Source organism: Diachasma alloeum, unplaced genomic scaffold, assembly GCF_001412515.2.
Source record: "Diachasma alloeum isolate Michigan unplaced genomic scaffold, Dall2.0 Dall_scaffold_00212, whole genome shotgun sequence".
Classification (NCBI taxonomy): domain Eukaryota; kingdom Metazoa; phylum Arthropoda; class Insecta; order Hymenoptera; family Braconidae; genus Diachasma; species Diachasma alloeum.
The window spans coordinates 44255-59800 of NW_021680377.1; the positions used below are offsets into that span (position 1 = coordinate 44255).

The 15546-nt window shown below is 38.6% G+C and overlaps 1 protein-coding gene across 6 annotated transcripts in view; it reads left to right on the forward strand.

Annotated features, from left to right (window-relative positions):
* The window catches only part of LOC107036974 (protein doublesex), a 45494-nt gene that overhangs the window by 27855 nt on the left and 2093 nt on the right, over window positions 1-15546 (forward strand). For 5 of the 6 annotated variants that reach the window (XM_015255268.1, XM_015255270.1, XM_015255269.1 and 2 more), the window contains exon 5: window positions 3970-4222. In XM_015255268.1, coding sequence (XP_015110754.1) covers window positions 3970-4217 — 248 coding nt within the window. In that variant the 3' untranslated portion in view covers window positions 4218-4222. Of the gene's footprint in view, window positions 1-3969; window positions 4223-15546 lie in introns of those variants that run through there. The other variant, XR_003783024.1, reaches the window with a different exon arrangement.

Below are 15546 nucleotides of genomic sequence, written 5' to 3' on the forward strand. Positions count from 1 at the left end.
GGGGGGGGGGGGGGGGGGGGGGGGGGGGGGGGGGGGGGGGGGGGGGGTCAGAGCGAGAACTGTCTCGTCTAATACTTAGCGGTGTCATCGGATAAGGATAGAGGTAACAGCACGTGCACCAATACACGTTTAACCGCTGCAAATGCATCCACTGGCTCTCGTTGTACGTGAGTGCACTTGATTTTTCCTTGAGATTGCGGCTGTTACAATGTTGCCAGGCTAGACGATCACGTCTGTCGTGTCTGGTGAAATGAATAGATCGTCTCCTCGGCGTTGTTCTACTCGACTCAAATTGTACAAGTCATTTTATTCTGTTGAGAGCATTAATCAGAGCTTTTGGGGGTTTAGTCACATTTACTGACGCGATTATGCGATTGCAGCAATTTTTTCTTCTTTTTCAACTACTTTTGCTATTTATAAAGTGTGTTTCACTGATTATGTCATCGATGTAAACTTTATACCTCTCTACATGATTGGAAATTCATTGAAATTCAATTGACAGTTGTATTTGCAATTTTTTTCGTTGGAATTATTTTTATGGGACGATATGTTTTATTCATTTTAATGGACATTTCAGGTGAGTTTGTCGTGATCTAACGATTAATGTTGCTAAAAGTATTGGAAAAGATTTTTAGCTGACCGGAGCAGCGATCGTGCTGAATTCAATCGGCGGTTGAAGTACAGTCATTTAGAATTGGAGAAAAAAATTACGGATAATCTGGAAGTTTTGAGTTTCATATCTCCAACAAAATGTAATATGACGCGTTTTCAAATTGCAGGAGTGCAAATCATACAGTCGTTGTCAAATGGTGGGCGTCACGAGGGGAAGGGAAATAATCAGGTAGCTGTCACTCAAAGAAAGTACGAGTGAAACTTGCTCGAGGAAACTTTTCCTGAGTCTATGAAATATTCAGTTTTTCAAATGGCTATTCTCATTAACTTTGTACACAGTTTGAAGAGTCGCAGAAGTCGACGCTACAGAAACAATTTTACAAATCGAACCCTAGACCCTAACGATGAACCCTAACTACAAGATTATTGTTAACGAATCTCGTTTGGAATAAATGAATCATTCTATCAGAGTACGAAAGAAATGAAGACGATGAACTTGGGAAATTTTTTGGTCAGTTGGGTACGGATTATCGTCAGTATTCATTTTCGAAATTGTTCACAATTTTACAATCGTCAAATTTTTCAGTACAGTCAGTGAGGGATTAAAGGGCGAAACAATTTCACTGAGGTCGAAATTTCAAGAAACTTCTCGAATTACCTCAAAATGTATAGAATTTCCTAGAATTTTGATAGATGGCGCTGTAGATAAGGACCGTTTCCCAAAGTGACCCCCCATATTGAAACCATAGACGTATCCACGTCAAAATTTCTCTCCGTGTAGAACTGATTTTTCTGTCCCTACAAGACAAGAAGTAATCTCAAACGCTATTTTAAGGTCCTCTTAAGATCGTTGTTCTCGCACCGTACGCCACCACCCATAACACGTGCAAACCGGAAGCCAGTACAATCAAAACGTGAACAAGTCCGCGGTCACTGGCAGCTGTCGTCTGAAACTATTTTCGACAAAAATCTAACGTCCTCAACTCCATCATACCATGAAATCACTGCCGCCAAACACTCGGCCGAGAGAAAAGTGCATTCGAACATTGTTCTCTCCAGCGCGCACTGCACCTCGCAGGTATGCTACCACCCTGAAACCCCAGTGAAGATGTAATCGATTTAATAACCAGTCAGAAAAAGGGGCAGTCGATATTCCAATGAAAATTTATAATAAGGGGGTGCGCAGATGTCCACTTTCGCAGCGATTGACTTCCCAGAATTCCGAGCAACACAAGGGACTGCAAATATTTTATCGTTTCTCCTTCGACTCTGAAATTCGTGAGTCTTCTGTCGATTACAATTGCACTGCAATACACAGACGCAGGTGCACAATTGTCTGCCTGACCCTTCGTACTCCCCTCCGCTGCTGGAATATTAACGTATTTGTTTCGCTTCATTGCAATTAGTACACCGAGAGAACAAATTATAACGACTCGAGGAGGGGAGCTCGGATTTATGGAGAATACGGAGTTGTGGTGTTTCCATTGAAATTAATAGATAAGTCTGACGATCACTGTAGGAAGTAGTGTCTTCAGGACGACTTGATTTGAGACGTTGCCTTCGAATGTCTTGAGATAAGACTCTTCCGTCATTTCCGTGTCTTGAGAGACAAGTTGCCGAATTTAATGCATTTAAGAACTGTTCAGTCGCCAGTCAGTTATGACGACAGCTCAACATGAGACATTTTTGGTGATTGAACCATTTTCTCCTATTTTCAAATGAATAGACTACACACTGAGAAAGTATAACAAGTAGAGTTCTGATGGCAATGAAACCCTCGGAGGCTACAGAAATGCAGAAATAAATTTTTTTTTTTCACCCGGAGCCAAAGTGTCAGATCTTGGATTTTTCCAGGGGGAAAGTCGACTTTCGGCAAAATCGAATTTTTCCGCCGAGTGAAGGTTGATTCTGTATTTTCTGGCCCGCCTAATGCCACTGCGCCCCTCACTTGCCCCAGAAATGCAGAAATAAAAAAATTTTTTTTTTCACCCGCAGCCAAAGGGCCATATTTAGGCTTTTTTCGGGGGGAAAGTCGACTTTCGCCAAAATCGAATTTTTCCGCCGGGTAAACGGCGATTCTGTATTTTCTGGCCCGCCTAATGCCACTGCGCCCCTCGCCCCAGAAATGCAGAAATAAAAAAAATTTTTTTTTCACCCGCAGCCAAAGGGCCAGATTTTCGGTTTTTCCAGGGGGAAAGTCGATTTTCGCCAAAATCGAATTTTTTAACCGGGTGAACGTTGATTCCAACTATTTAAGCGACGGGCTATTCAGAACTCTCAAAAGTATGTGGAAAAAATGAAAACTGCAAAAGTTTTTTTTTTAAAATTTTCAAAGGTTCAGATTTTCCGTTTTTCCAGGGGGAAAGTCGACTTTCGGCAAAATCGGATTTTTTCGCCTAGTGAACGTTGATTCTGTATTTTTCCCCGCATTTATTTATATTTTTGGATATTTCATGTTCAAGAACTTTTTGTGTGTGAACATTGCGAAAAACAAAGTTTTCACTCCCTTACTACTCGGAAATTTTTCGTAGGATCGGGGGAGTCCCTAAAAACATGCTCCAGTAGAAAATGTTTCTTTTTTTTTCATTTTTCAAGTTGAAAAAAATTGTTTTTTGTAAAAATGGCTAAAAACGACCTCCCCAAGAAATAATCGAACCCAAATTCCCTGAAACAAAAAAAAATCCCCCCGAAAAAGCCAGTTATATCAATCAATTTTATGCAAATGAAGTCGTCCCCATTCATTTTCCCCGATCTACATTTCATTAATCCCCCGGTCAGTCCCGAAGCGAAGAAAAAGTCATTTCTCTCAAGTGTATTTATTCCACATGTAATTGTGCAACGGGCATAAACGTTGTATCATAAAACTTTACGCCTGGCATGCTCGTTAATTGGTCAAAGCCACGGGTTCTCATTAGTTTATTATCATCAAAGACAGCTAGAAGCCCAACATTTTGCCGACTAAGAAAGACTCCATAATTACCCAAAGGCAAATCATTCTGAATGTGAATTCATGGATTCTCAAACAGCCCCAAATGTCGATGAATTTCATTACCCTCATTTTCATTTCATTTCACGAATCACTGGTGTTCGACTAACGAACCAATGCGTCGAGTAATTATGAATAAATGTAAATAGATGTGGGTAATTAATTACCGAAGGCAAAGGGTTTGCAAAAGAGAGACGGCGCCGTACGCAGTCAACCACGCCTCACCAGCAGCCATTTTGAATGCTCCTGGTGGAACACTCCCATCGCTTTCTCAAGGACATTACTCCCTGTGCATTATAATTAACAGAAGAGATGATTCTCCGACTCGTACTGTTGTTTCCCAATCAATTAATGCCCATCTTCATCAACAGCTAACAACGAGATACGTGCCATAGCCGTGAGGAAGGCCAGAAAGATGATCACCGATACTGGTGATGGTTACTACAATGAATGGTACACAGCAACAGCTGGCAGTGGTGCACCCACGTATTTTGGCCAACCACCGCACATCGGCAGTTTTATGCATCCCCCTGTACATCTAGGAATCCCTCATTTATTAAATGCCCATGTTCTTGCCACAAGAGTACCATCGAGTCCACCAGGAGGACCAACCACGTAGTCCTGGTGAGTTACACAATCACATTTTTTTTATTGACTACTGATTTGCCCTTTCAGATATCGTAAATTATTGTGTGCCGCGAGTTTATTATCATCTGAGGTATCCAATTCCATCCTGCTTGACCATTTGGGTCAACATTTTTTACGAGCATTTTGAGCAAGGTCCACTGGCTGTGATGATCAATGGAATGAAATTCGTTGAATTCATCATAAATGTTCTCGGGACAGTTTTTATTCCATTATTTTCCTTTTTCCATTGGCTGTGATGACTTGGGGGGGCTCTAAGGCGGCGAGAGTCAAACGATTCGGCGGGATTTTTCGGTGACCCACCACCCTCTACTAGTATTTCATTTTTTTATGGGTTTTTTAAATATTTCTCTTGTGAATAACGATGGCCAAATGAATGATCAACGCTTCGACGGATTCAAGTGTTGAGTATACGGTTTGAGGAGTTTCATCCACGTTTTTAAGAGTCATATTCCTTGAACTTCAGTTGAGGTGATGAGGACGGGGGCGGAGAAGGGGAGGGGAAATTATATGACGAGAAAAGGTGATGGCTCGAGAGAATCCCGTCGTGAACAGAGTGGGGATTAGTTTTCGTTTTAAGATCATAAAAAGTTGGCTTCCTTCTTTTGTCTGAACGTGAAAAGGATGGAAGTTAAATCTATAGTGGGTTTTTGGTATAGTACAGTTGACTAGAACTCGTAATCGCGAATCCAGTCGGGCATAAAAGAGATTTCAACCTATAAAACGCCCTTACTTTCAGCGTTCTGTGCTATTGGATAGTTGAGTATAGATTCAACGGTTAAGTTTCTGGAAATTATCCTTCACGATTCTTCTTGTTTTATGGGTGTGTGCGGTATGTATTCTGGTAATTATTTTTGGAAGGGCTTTTGAAATTGTTTTTTAAATCGGATGAACGTAACTTGTCCTTGTCAGGGAAAAAATTAAATTTTCGTGGACAGTTGACTAATAATTTTCGAGAGTGACATTAAATTCAATTTAGAGGAAAAAAATCAGGAAATTACAGATTTCTGAACTGAGCCAAGAAATTCTCATTTCACTGTGAAGCGATAAATTTAGTGATATTAGGTCATTTTTCCTCGCAATTCACTCAGTAAAATCGTCTATTCATCTCAATGCATTTGGATTCAATCCAACGAATGAATGAACATCAAAAATAATAATTACTCACTATACTTGCATATAAAACGTGTTATGTATCGGGGTACAAAAATAACTCGGCAACACTGTGAAATAAAATGTCTCGCAAACAGCTTCACTCCTAATGAGACTGTATTCTCAAAGTAACCCCTCAACTTGGGAAAACTTGGCACCAGTGGCGACAATAAATCCACCAAGACCTGTCACACACAGCCAATCTCAATCTCCCTGAGATGTCACTTGAATCGACAAAACCGGACCAAAGACCACCATCAGATGCATCCATTAACCCCTCAATGAAAGAATTTCGCTTGCTAAAGTGGTTCAAGAAGAAAAAAAAACCATGGAAAACGTTTTATAACTGTAACGTCGAATCCCACCTCAAGCACATAAGACTCCTCTTCCGGTAATGATGCCAGGGCCAATAAAGAACTGAATTTATGAGGTTTTCAACGTCAAAACTCATTCCTCACAGCGAGAGTATGCGCCTTGGAGCGAAGGAATGATAATCCCACCGTAACGGATTTGCACAAAGGTAATAATATGCATTTTGAGAAATAACAGAATTGACTTCAGCGAAATTGTTGGATATTATTACGTAATATTGCCATAGACGCTCTCAGATGAATGCAGCGTACATTTAAATTGACTGAATGTTTGACTTTAATGAACAGAATAGTCTGAATGGCCATAGCCTGAAGACAATGCAAATTGTCATGCTTTATTCTTTCGTTCATGTGTTTTGAAAAGTAACAGAATTGAATTTAGCAAAATTGTTGGATATTATGACGTAATATTGCCACAGGGTCTTCCAGATGAACATAGCCTACGTTTAAATTGACCGAATGTTTGACTTTAATGAACAGAATAGGCTGAATGCTCATAGCCGCTAGACAACACAAATATTTAGATACTTCTCCTTTCTTCATGCGTTTTGAAAAGTAATAGAATTGACTTGAGCAAAATTCTTGGATATTATGACGTAATATTGCCATAGAGTCTCCCAGACGAATACAGCATATATTTAAATTGACTGAATGTTTGACTTTAATGAACAGAATAGGCTTAACACTCATAGTCTAGAGACAATACAAATCTTCATACATTACTCCGTTCTTCATGCGTTTTGAAAAGTAACAGAATTTATTTTAGCAAAATTCTTGGATACTATGACGTAATATTGTCATAGCCTCTCTCAGATGAATATAACTAAACGGCCATAGCCTGAAGACAATACAAATCTTCATGCTTTGCTCCTTTCTTCATGCGTTTTGAAAAGTAACAGAATTGACTTTAGCCAAATTGTTGGCATATTATGACGTAATATTGTCATAGAGTCTCCCAGATGAATACAGCATATATTTAAATTGACTGAATGTTTGACTTTAATGAACAGAATAGGCTTAACACTCATAGTCTAGAGACAATACAAATCTTCATACATTACTCCATTCTTCATGCGTTTTGAAAAGTAACAGAATTTATTTTAGCAAAATTCTTGGATACTATGACGTAATATTGTCACAGACTCTCTCAGATGAATATAACATACATTTAAATTGACCGAATGGTCGACTGTAATGAACAGAATAGTCTAAATGGCCATAGCCTGAAGACAATACAAATCTTCATGCTTTGCTCCTTTCTTCATGCGTTTTGAAAAGTAACAGAATTGACTTTAGCGAAATTGTTGGCATATTATGACGTAATATTGCCATAGAGCCTCTCAGATGAACACAGCATCAATTGAAATTGACTAGTTTCAATTTTGATGTATTGGAGAGTCTCGATGCTCATAGCCTGAAGACAATACAGATCTTCATGCATTACTCATTCCTCTTCACTCAGGAAAAAAGGCATATTCTCCGCTGTTGGAATCAGACACAAGGGTCCAGAGAGACCATTGGAGTGGGACAGAGGGGCTGGGTTCTTGCAGTAAGCAGCATCAATGTAATCAGACAGGCCGCTTACAGCGCATTTAACGACCGTCGTAAACGGGGTTCCTCGGTTTACAACCATCTTGCATACATATACGCACGGATAATCTTTTTTTACTTCTCAACTGGACTCCACCTCCTTCATCCCAATCTCCAACCCTCGTTTCCACTCGACTGTCCTTGTTCGTATTCCCATGCAGCTTATTCTCCTGTTATTCTTACAGTTTATCATGTTTCTCTTGCTGGAGTTTTTGGTTGAAAGACGAGTGCTTCATCTCCCCTCCTCCGAATCATTTGGCTGCTGTAAACTATTTGATTTTATGGGACAGGCCACTACGAATTTTGGAGAGAGGGTCCTCAATGTGCGAGAATTCACGTCATTTGGCTATGCTGTCTTGCTTTGTAAAAAGTTTCGCGATAGTGTATTCTGATTTTTTGGCTTGAATGGCTTAGTTTCATTGAAATTTTAACAAATTTCGTCACTGGATGATCAAAATTTTATGGAGATATCGATGGAAACTGAATTTTAGCTCAATTATTCCATGAAAATTTATAGAAGTTGGGAAAATTCAGCGCAAGTTGATCCTGAATATTCATTTTTTGATTGAAAATCAAAGTAAATTACGAAATTCTCATTTTCCTGCTTTTGGAAAAATTCGGAATTTCATGGGATTTTCAGGACAATTCGAAATTTCAAAACAGAACAATGATGTGCACACAATTTCACTGTTACGTATATAAATAAATCTTCACTGAAGAAAACAAATGTTGCTTTAAACAAAAACTTGTGGGTTTTTTTAATGTTTAAAATAACTATCTACGTGTATGCAGCATCATAACATAATTGAAATGAATATGTCGAAAGGAAGTTGCAGCACACGAGTGTCACTCCTAATGTGCAACAAAATAATTCACGAAATGAATCCTCCAGCCAAATAAAAAGAAAATGAAGAATGAAACTAAAGTTTGAATTTTGTCCCGCTTGAGGGTTGAGCCCACGAGGTTTTTAGTACTTTCTAACCACAGTCGTGGGCTACAATTAAACCACCATAAACTTTGTCGTAACTTTTTAAAAGCAATCGCCGCGTCTGCTCTGTATAATAACACACTCCTTTTTGTCGAGGGGACCGGGGTTAAAAATATGGAGGGTTATTGCATTCGTAATGATGCGGCGGGCGTCAGCCTACTTAGGATCAAATATTCCTCATTCAGTCTGTGTTTTTGACTGCTTTTGATTGCCTAGGCTAAATTAAAAAACACATTAACTAAATTGCCACAAATTTCTAAATATTCCACTCAATAGCTTCCAAAGTCACAACAGTTTTCTCAGAATCTTTCTCATGCAACTATTTTCCCCCACAATATTTAAGGAACTTCCGCAATAAATTTTGGGGCTATGGAGTGGGGGGGAAATATCAAAGGTTCCGACACTGCTGCATCGAATAATTCAATGCTAATGCACTCCCGACTGCAATCAATCCAATAGATCTTGTTATCTCCGCTAGTGCAAACACTTTACAACCACCTGTGTACAGCCGTACGACCAAGCAAACACTATTTCAATGACGGAATTTCAAGGAAACTTGAATTTCAGTCTAATTATTCCGCGAAAATTCATAAAAATCAGGGTACATCCTTTTGTCCTAAATGAAGGAGTTAAAAATATGAAATGTTACCGCATTCCTCATTCAGTCTCCACTTTTGACTGCTTTTAATTACCTAAACTAAAATTAAAATACACACGAGGAAAATTCCCGCAAATTTCTAAACATTCTTTTCAGTAGCTTTCCGTCAATCACATCAATAAATGAAAACAAAGTCACCACAATTTCCCCGACATTTTTCTCGCACAACTATTTTCCTCCGCAATATTTAAATTGAATCCAAGAATAATTCAATGTTAATGCACTACCAACTGCAATCAATCCAATGGATCTTCTTATCTCCATTAGTGCAAAAATTTTACAACCACTTGTTTATAGCAGTATCACCAAGAAAACACCGGTAAATGAAGAAAACACCATTTGGATTGGTCGATTCGCTATAAAACAGATGAGTAAAATTGTGAGGAAGGATAAACATGCGATAGAATGAAATGCAAGACAGACGTTGTGACTCCTCGTTGCAGACACATTTTCGAGAAAGAGGTGGGGTTGTACCATTCGTGTTTCCACTGGTTGAGGCATACCAAACATCATATGAAAAAACGAATGACGGAGCGGGGTGGGGGCGCGGAGAGGAGAGAAGATACGAAGGTAGAAGAGAACTTTTAAGCACGAACTGACGTTTACTGCCGCGAGTGAACCAACTTCCACCACAAATGCGAACAGTAAAACTTGAGAAGAAATACAAGCAGAAATCCTCATCGACAGTTAAAGTCATTCGCGTGAAAATATAGCTGGACTCACATGAAATACGACTCAACAATTTTTCTCTCCCCTCCCCCCCCCCCCTTCCCCCTCCCCTCCTCCCTCCCAGCGTCCCGTGAGCCAAAAGGAAGATGAGTGTGCGGAAATGCACTTTAAATTCCTCTTAATTAATCGAATCAACATTTAATCCTATTCACTAAAGATGAAAGAAACGTGAAGTTGGTTTATCTCGAAATATCTCGAAACTGCCTGACCGCTAATCCTCAATTCTGATTGGTCAATGAGTCGCGTGAAGTAGTCGCTGAATAATGCCCGGGATTTTCAAATTCTTCAAATGCCAAAATTTTTTCTGAGTCATATTCCACATTTTCTCATGTGTGAAGTTTATCTTTATATCAAAACATATCTAAATCGCGTGATTGTAGATCATGAAAAAAAGATAGTATTTTTACATTTTTTTAAGTCCCAAATTATTCTTCACTTCACAAATTTTAATTTTTTCATATTTATCATACGCGAAAATGATCAATTCTTGCTTCTCAGATGTTCATACATAAATTCTAAACTCTACAAAATTCATGAAAATTCTTCGAAGATCTACGGGTATCTGGAAAACTGTGATATTTTCCGAAGAATTCAAGACATTTTTTCAGTTTTCTAGGAAATCAGTTCATAACCCTCCCCTCATTTTTCAACAATTACAGATTTTAATCAGATTACTTTAAAAAGTAAAAAATAATAATTAATCGAAGATTAAAAATTATTCATTGATGTTTCACCCCTCATTCTCTTAATTCGCTTTAAGTCATTATCAATACTAATAAAACATCTGAGTATATGAAGTTTAATAAATTCGATTTTTTCATTTTTACAACGAATAGATAAGCGCGCGCACAGGTCTAGTGTGGTCATTAAGATTAGAGTGAATGGAGGAATAATTTTATGAAAGGTATATGCAGGTTGAAAATTACTTTTCCTTGCAAGTTCTTTGGGTTTTTATTAAAATCAAAAGACTTCACCCTCTCTTGGATGATTGGCGTTGGAAAATCAATGGGTGTCAATCCGTCGGGAGTTAACACTGGGAAGAATTTTGCAGTCTACCTTCTATACTCTCCACCGTGCCCCTTTCCTGGAAGAACTTCTCTTTCGATATTAATGGGCACTTTTTTTTCACCTTTTATGTTTCATTTACACATGAGCAGTTTGACGGGCCCTACTTTGTTCATGAATAAATTATTCAATTTTTCGACTCGCCTTGCTACCCCCGGAATCGATATCCACGGGGGCTGGACGGTTAGTATGTTCGTGGAGGAGTCGTTGATTTACCTGATAAATCGGCGAGTAACAGTTGGTGTCACTCTTCAAATGTAAAACGAGCGATTGGAAGTACACTGGGAGGAAAAATAGTTTTTTGAGAATTACGGGTTCAGTTGTGTCGAGAAACTCGTGGTTCGAAAGTTGACGAGAATGAAACATCTTATACTGAGAAGGAAAAAACTTTTGGAATATTTAGAAATTTGTGGAAATTTACTTCAGGTATTTATGGTGGGGTTGGCCATGTAGGAGGTGAGACGGAGGGGAATCTATTGGTCTCTCGCAGAAAACCAATCGCTGAACAAAAAAAAAACGATATTTCAATTACAAATTTTCAATCTGTTTCGACCATTTTTGTGTTCGAAATATTTTTTTAATAACTTTTCTATTTCTTCCCACATATTTCAAGCCTTCTTTTATTTTTCTAGCTTGTCTTTTGGATAATTGGAAAATAATTAATGTGGATAGAAAAAGTGACAACGTCGTGCCGCTCGAGGCACAAGTTGGCAGCACTGATTCACTCAGCTGTTATGTTCTTCCCATAGCGAAATGTATCGTTACAACTCCATTCGTATTTTCCGCCCTTACCCGTCCACGATTTCTAACCTCGACGTTGTCGCCATTCCAAGTTGCGCACGCAGAATTTCTATTTTTCATGAGCTTTTTAATTATCCCTTCTAAACAATTCTCCCTGAAAGCTCCACCCAAGTGCGAAATTTCAGAAAAATGGCGAAAATTTCCTCCTTTTATCCCCTTGAATCGAATTTAATGTCTCTCTCTGTCGATGAAATTTCAATTTTTCTCTGATAATATTCCACATTTAGAGAAAGAATGTCTCGAGTTCACTTCAAATTAACTTCCATTATATAAATATTTTCCCCGGCCCAATTAATTAATTTTCCACCATTTATAAAAACAAGAAATTACGTATCTAATATTCCCATAAAATCTTCATATCCCACGATGGAAAAAACCACAAAAACCTTCGGTTCAACAACTCCCTGATTCAGCGTAAAAAGAATCGGAATAAAAAAATGAAAAATTGAAAAAAATCTGTAAATCACTCAGATTCCCGATGACATTTACGAACCCCAGAAGAAGAATGTTGGCTCTTCCTCATCCGTGAATCGGATGACTGAACCATATGGAAGACACTCCTGAACCCCTCCTTGAGATACCTGTAACGAATGGCAACCAACAGATAGCAGTAAAAAATATCCACAAGAGAGAGAGAAAAAAAATGATAAAAATGATGGTGAAGAGAAAAGAGATGAGAATAGAGAGGCAGAAGCTTCGAGAGTGAGAGGTTTTTTGCAGACGCGGAGGAGTTGTAAATCATAATTTTATGAGGCACCCCATGGCCGATTCCATGGCACAAGAAGGCCACGGGAGAATGAAGCAGAATGGAATATGAACTGTGAACCGATGCATGCCTTTTGCTTTATATACACCCTCATTCCTCCCCTGGGCCTGCGATTCCTTCGGCGTTTTACGACTTTGTAATTACGTACTGTGGCAAAATTAATACATAGATGTGTATGCAAGACACTCCGGGGTACAAAGAGAAGAGGGAGCCGGAGTCGAAAATTGTCGTCATACGCTAACTCCGCAAGTTCACTGGTTTTTGATCGCAGACTTAATTCTGAACGCTTTCACCCTACGTGAGTCGGTAATACGTCTGGTTTTAGTCGGTTTTTGGTCGTCTCTTTTCGAATAAATTGAAAATGGATAAATGAACAAACGAATGAATTGTTAATAATAAACTAATCGAGGCGATCACTTCCGTTCATTTTACATTATCATAATCTAGGGAACAATAAAGGGGGAGGGATAGTCAGTTTGTATTGATACCTCAATTAATACAGATCGTTAGGTTTTCATTGTCAGCTTTATCAGATAATTATAACATTCATCATATTTTCGGTCGAGAATTGCAATGATTTCTTTATTATATAGTCACTCTAATAGTATAGTAATATTGGTACTGTTGATCGTTGTTAACTCGGGACTTGGAAGAATCTCCAAGATACTTCACTCGGCGTTCGTCGGTATTACGTCTCCTTTCTATCTTAGGTTGCAGAATTCAACTTTACTCGGAGTTATTCAGACCTTGAACAACATTTTGAACAAAAGATCCAGCAGATGATCTCGACTTTGATATTTTCAACTGTTACATCTCTTGATCCACACTATTTCACAATTTCTCGCTCGATATCGAGCTCCGGAGATCGATCCCAGGTGATAAAATGAAGAGATCTCACACCACCGTGACAAATTGAATTTATGCCGGGAATTTAAGAGCGTCCTCGATCGATAGTTAAAACCTCTTTAAAAGGCGCAGAAAAAGAAATATTCGTAATAAAAGGGAGGGTAAAAAAAACTTGTACGACGGTTGGAGAACATGAAAGAAACTCGAGCGGGTCGTAAAGAGGTGAATGAGAAGGCAAAAGTACATGGGAGTCGAGGCCCTCGATTGCGTGGCATTGATAATACCAGAGCGACAGTGGAAATGCATGACACCGGGGCACGTTAAAAACCCCTCATTTCACCTAATATTCCCACGATATTCTTTATCATCCATTGGATGCAATCAATTTTGCGAACATTGATCGCAATTGGTGACGACCTGCGCTTATTTGCGTGTTTCCCGGTCGGATAGTCCTCGGGAGGGAGTTTTTTGGGCGCAATATCAACTTTAGTTTCCGAATATTTTCTCGAGAAAACGATTTTTGAAAAAATGCGTTCTCTCGTACACATAACCGTAGGGGAGGCTGGGGTAAAACGGACACTTTTGACTTTTTTTAAAATGTTGATGAGGGGTTCAAATGGTGATACAATTTATTAATTTTTTTTTCTCGATAAAATTGACTGACGTGAACTCATTCCCAGTCTCACCTTAAACTCATCACACCATATTCCGAATGCACTAGACTATTGAAAATAGCCTTCACCTCCGTCTCTCCGTCACCCCAAGCGGAACCCCTCATTTTTTCCCTCTCCCCCTCCCCCGCCGGAGCTTTAACGAGCCTTGGCCAGCCCCGTACCGCGAAGCGAGAAAGAAACACATTTTTACTCGTCTTTTTTCGTCATATGAATATACGACGAGGAATTCAGGACATTTACTATAACGTAACTAAGAGAACTTGCTCGTACGACGGTTGCACGTATGAAAACTACGTCCCTCAGTTTCATTTGACTGACTTTACGACAGAAGACATAAAATGGATTTTACTGTCGGCTAGTTCGCCAGTTCTCGAGTTGGTAACATTGCTTTTGGTTAAGGATAATACATATATACAACGTTACCCCTTCCCGCACCTCTTCCCTTTTATACTCTCAACTCGGTCTCTTTTATTCACAGAATGCGCCTGGTACACTTCTCCCTTTCAAATCTCGTTGATGCCACCCCCCCCCCTCACACCGCCCCTCGCTCCGTCTTCATCCACAGCTTCCTTCTGGTATTTTCGCATCTCTCGGATAGCTCTTCTCTGTCGCTGTTCATCGCCCATTGGGACACGGAACACACTGGGAATTTTTCATAGTTCACGGCGGGAAAATATTGTCTACTGGGTAATTTATGCCGTGGGGGGTAATGGTAAAAATTATCGTGAGTCGGTTTCGTGGAAGGCACTTAGTGGGTTTAATTTGTTATTTTGAATACTTGGGTGTCTGTTTTATTTGCTTCGAGATGGATTTTAACATTCAACATTTTATGGAAAGATCAATGGAAACTTGAATTTTAATGCAATTATTACTTGGGAATTTAAATAAGTTGGGAAATGCTCAAAAATTCGAAATTTCATTGAATTTTCTGTCGAATGTAAAATTTCATCATTTTTTCTTTGAAATTTAAATTAGTGTCAAATATTTTTCACAAATGTGTAATTACATCACAAAGAATAATGGTAAAAATCATCGTGAGTCGGTTTGTCGAAGGCACTTAGTGATTTTAATTTGTTATTTTAACTACTTGAGTGTCTTTTTTATTATGTCGCTGATGGATTATAAAATTTTATGGAAAAATCAATGGCAAATTGAATTTCAATCCAATTATTCCTTGAAAGCTCATAAAAATCTGGAAAATTCAGGAAAATATATTCACGAATTTTCCATTAATTGATAACTCTGCGTAATTTGATGCTGAATACTCATGTGTTGATTGAAGATTCATGTAATTTGGGGAATACCCCCCCCCCGCGCTGCTCAATAAATTTTTTTTAATGAAATTCGGAATTTCATAGAATTTTCAGTGAAATCTGAAATTTCCTCGTTTTTCCCCTGGAATTGAAATTAATTTGAAATATTCTCCACAAATTTGTAATTTACATGACAAACAATAAAATGTCAATTTACGATTTCAAATTCCTGTCTCTTCTACTATCGCACTAATGGATTATAAAATTCAACAGTTTATGGAAAAATCAATGGAAACCTGCGCTTCAATCCAATTATTCCTTGAAAGCTCATAAAAATCCGGAAAATTCAGACGAATATATTCACTAATTTTCAATTAATTAAAAACTCTGTGTAATTTTATGACTCTATA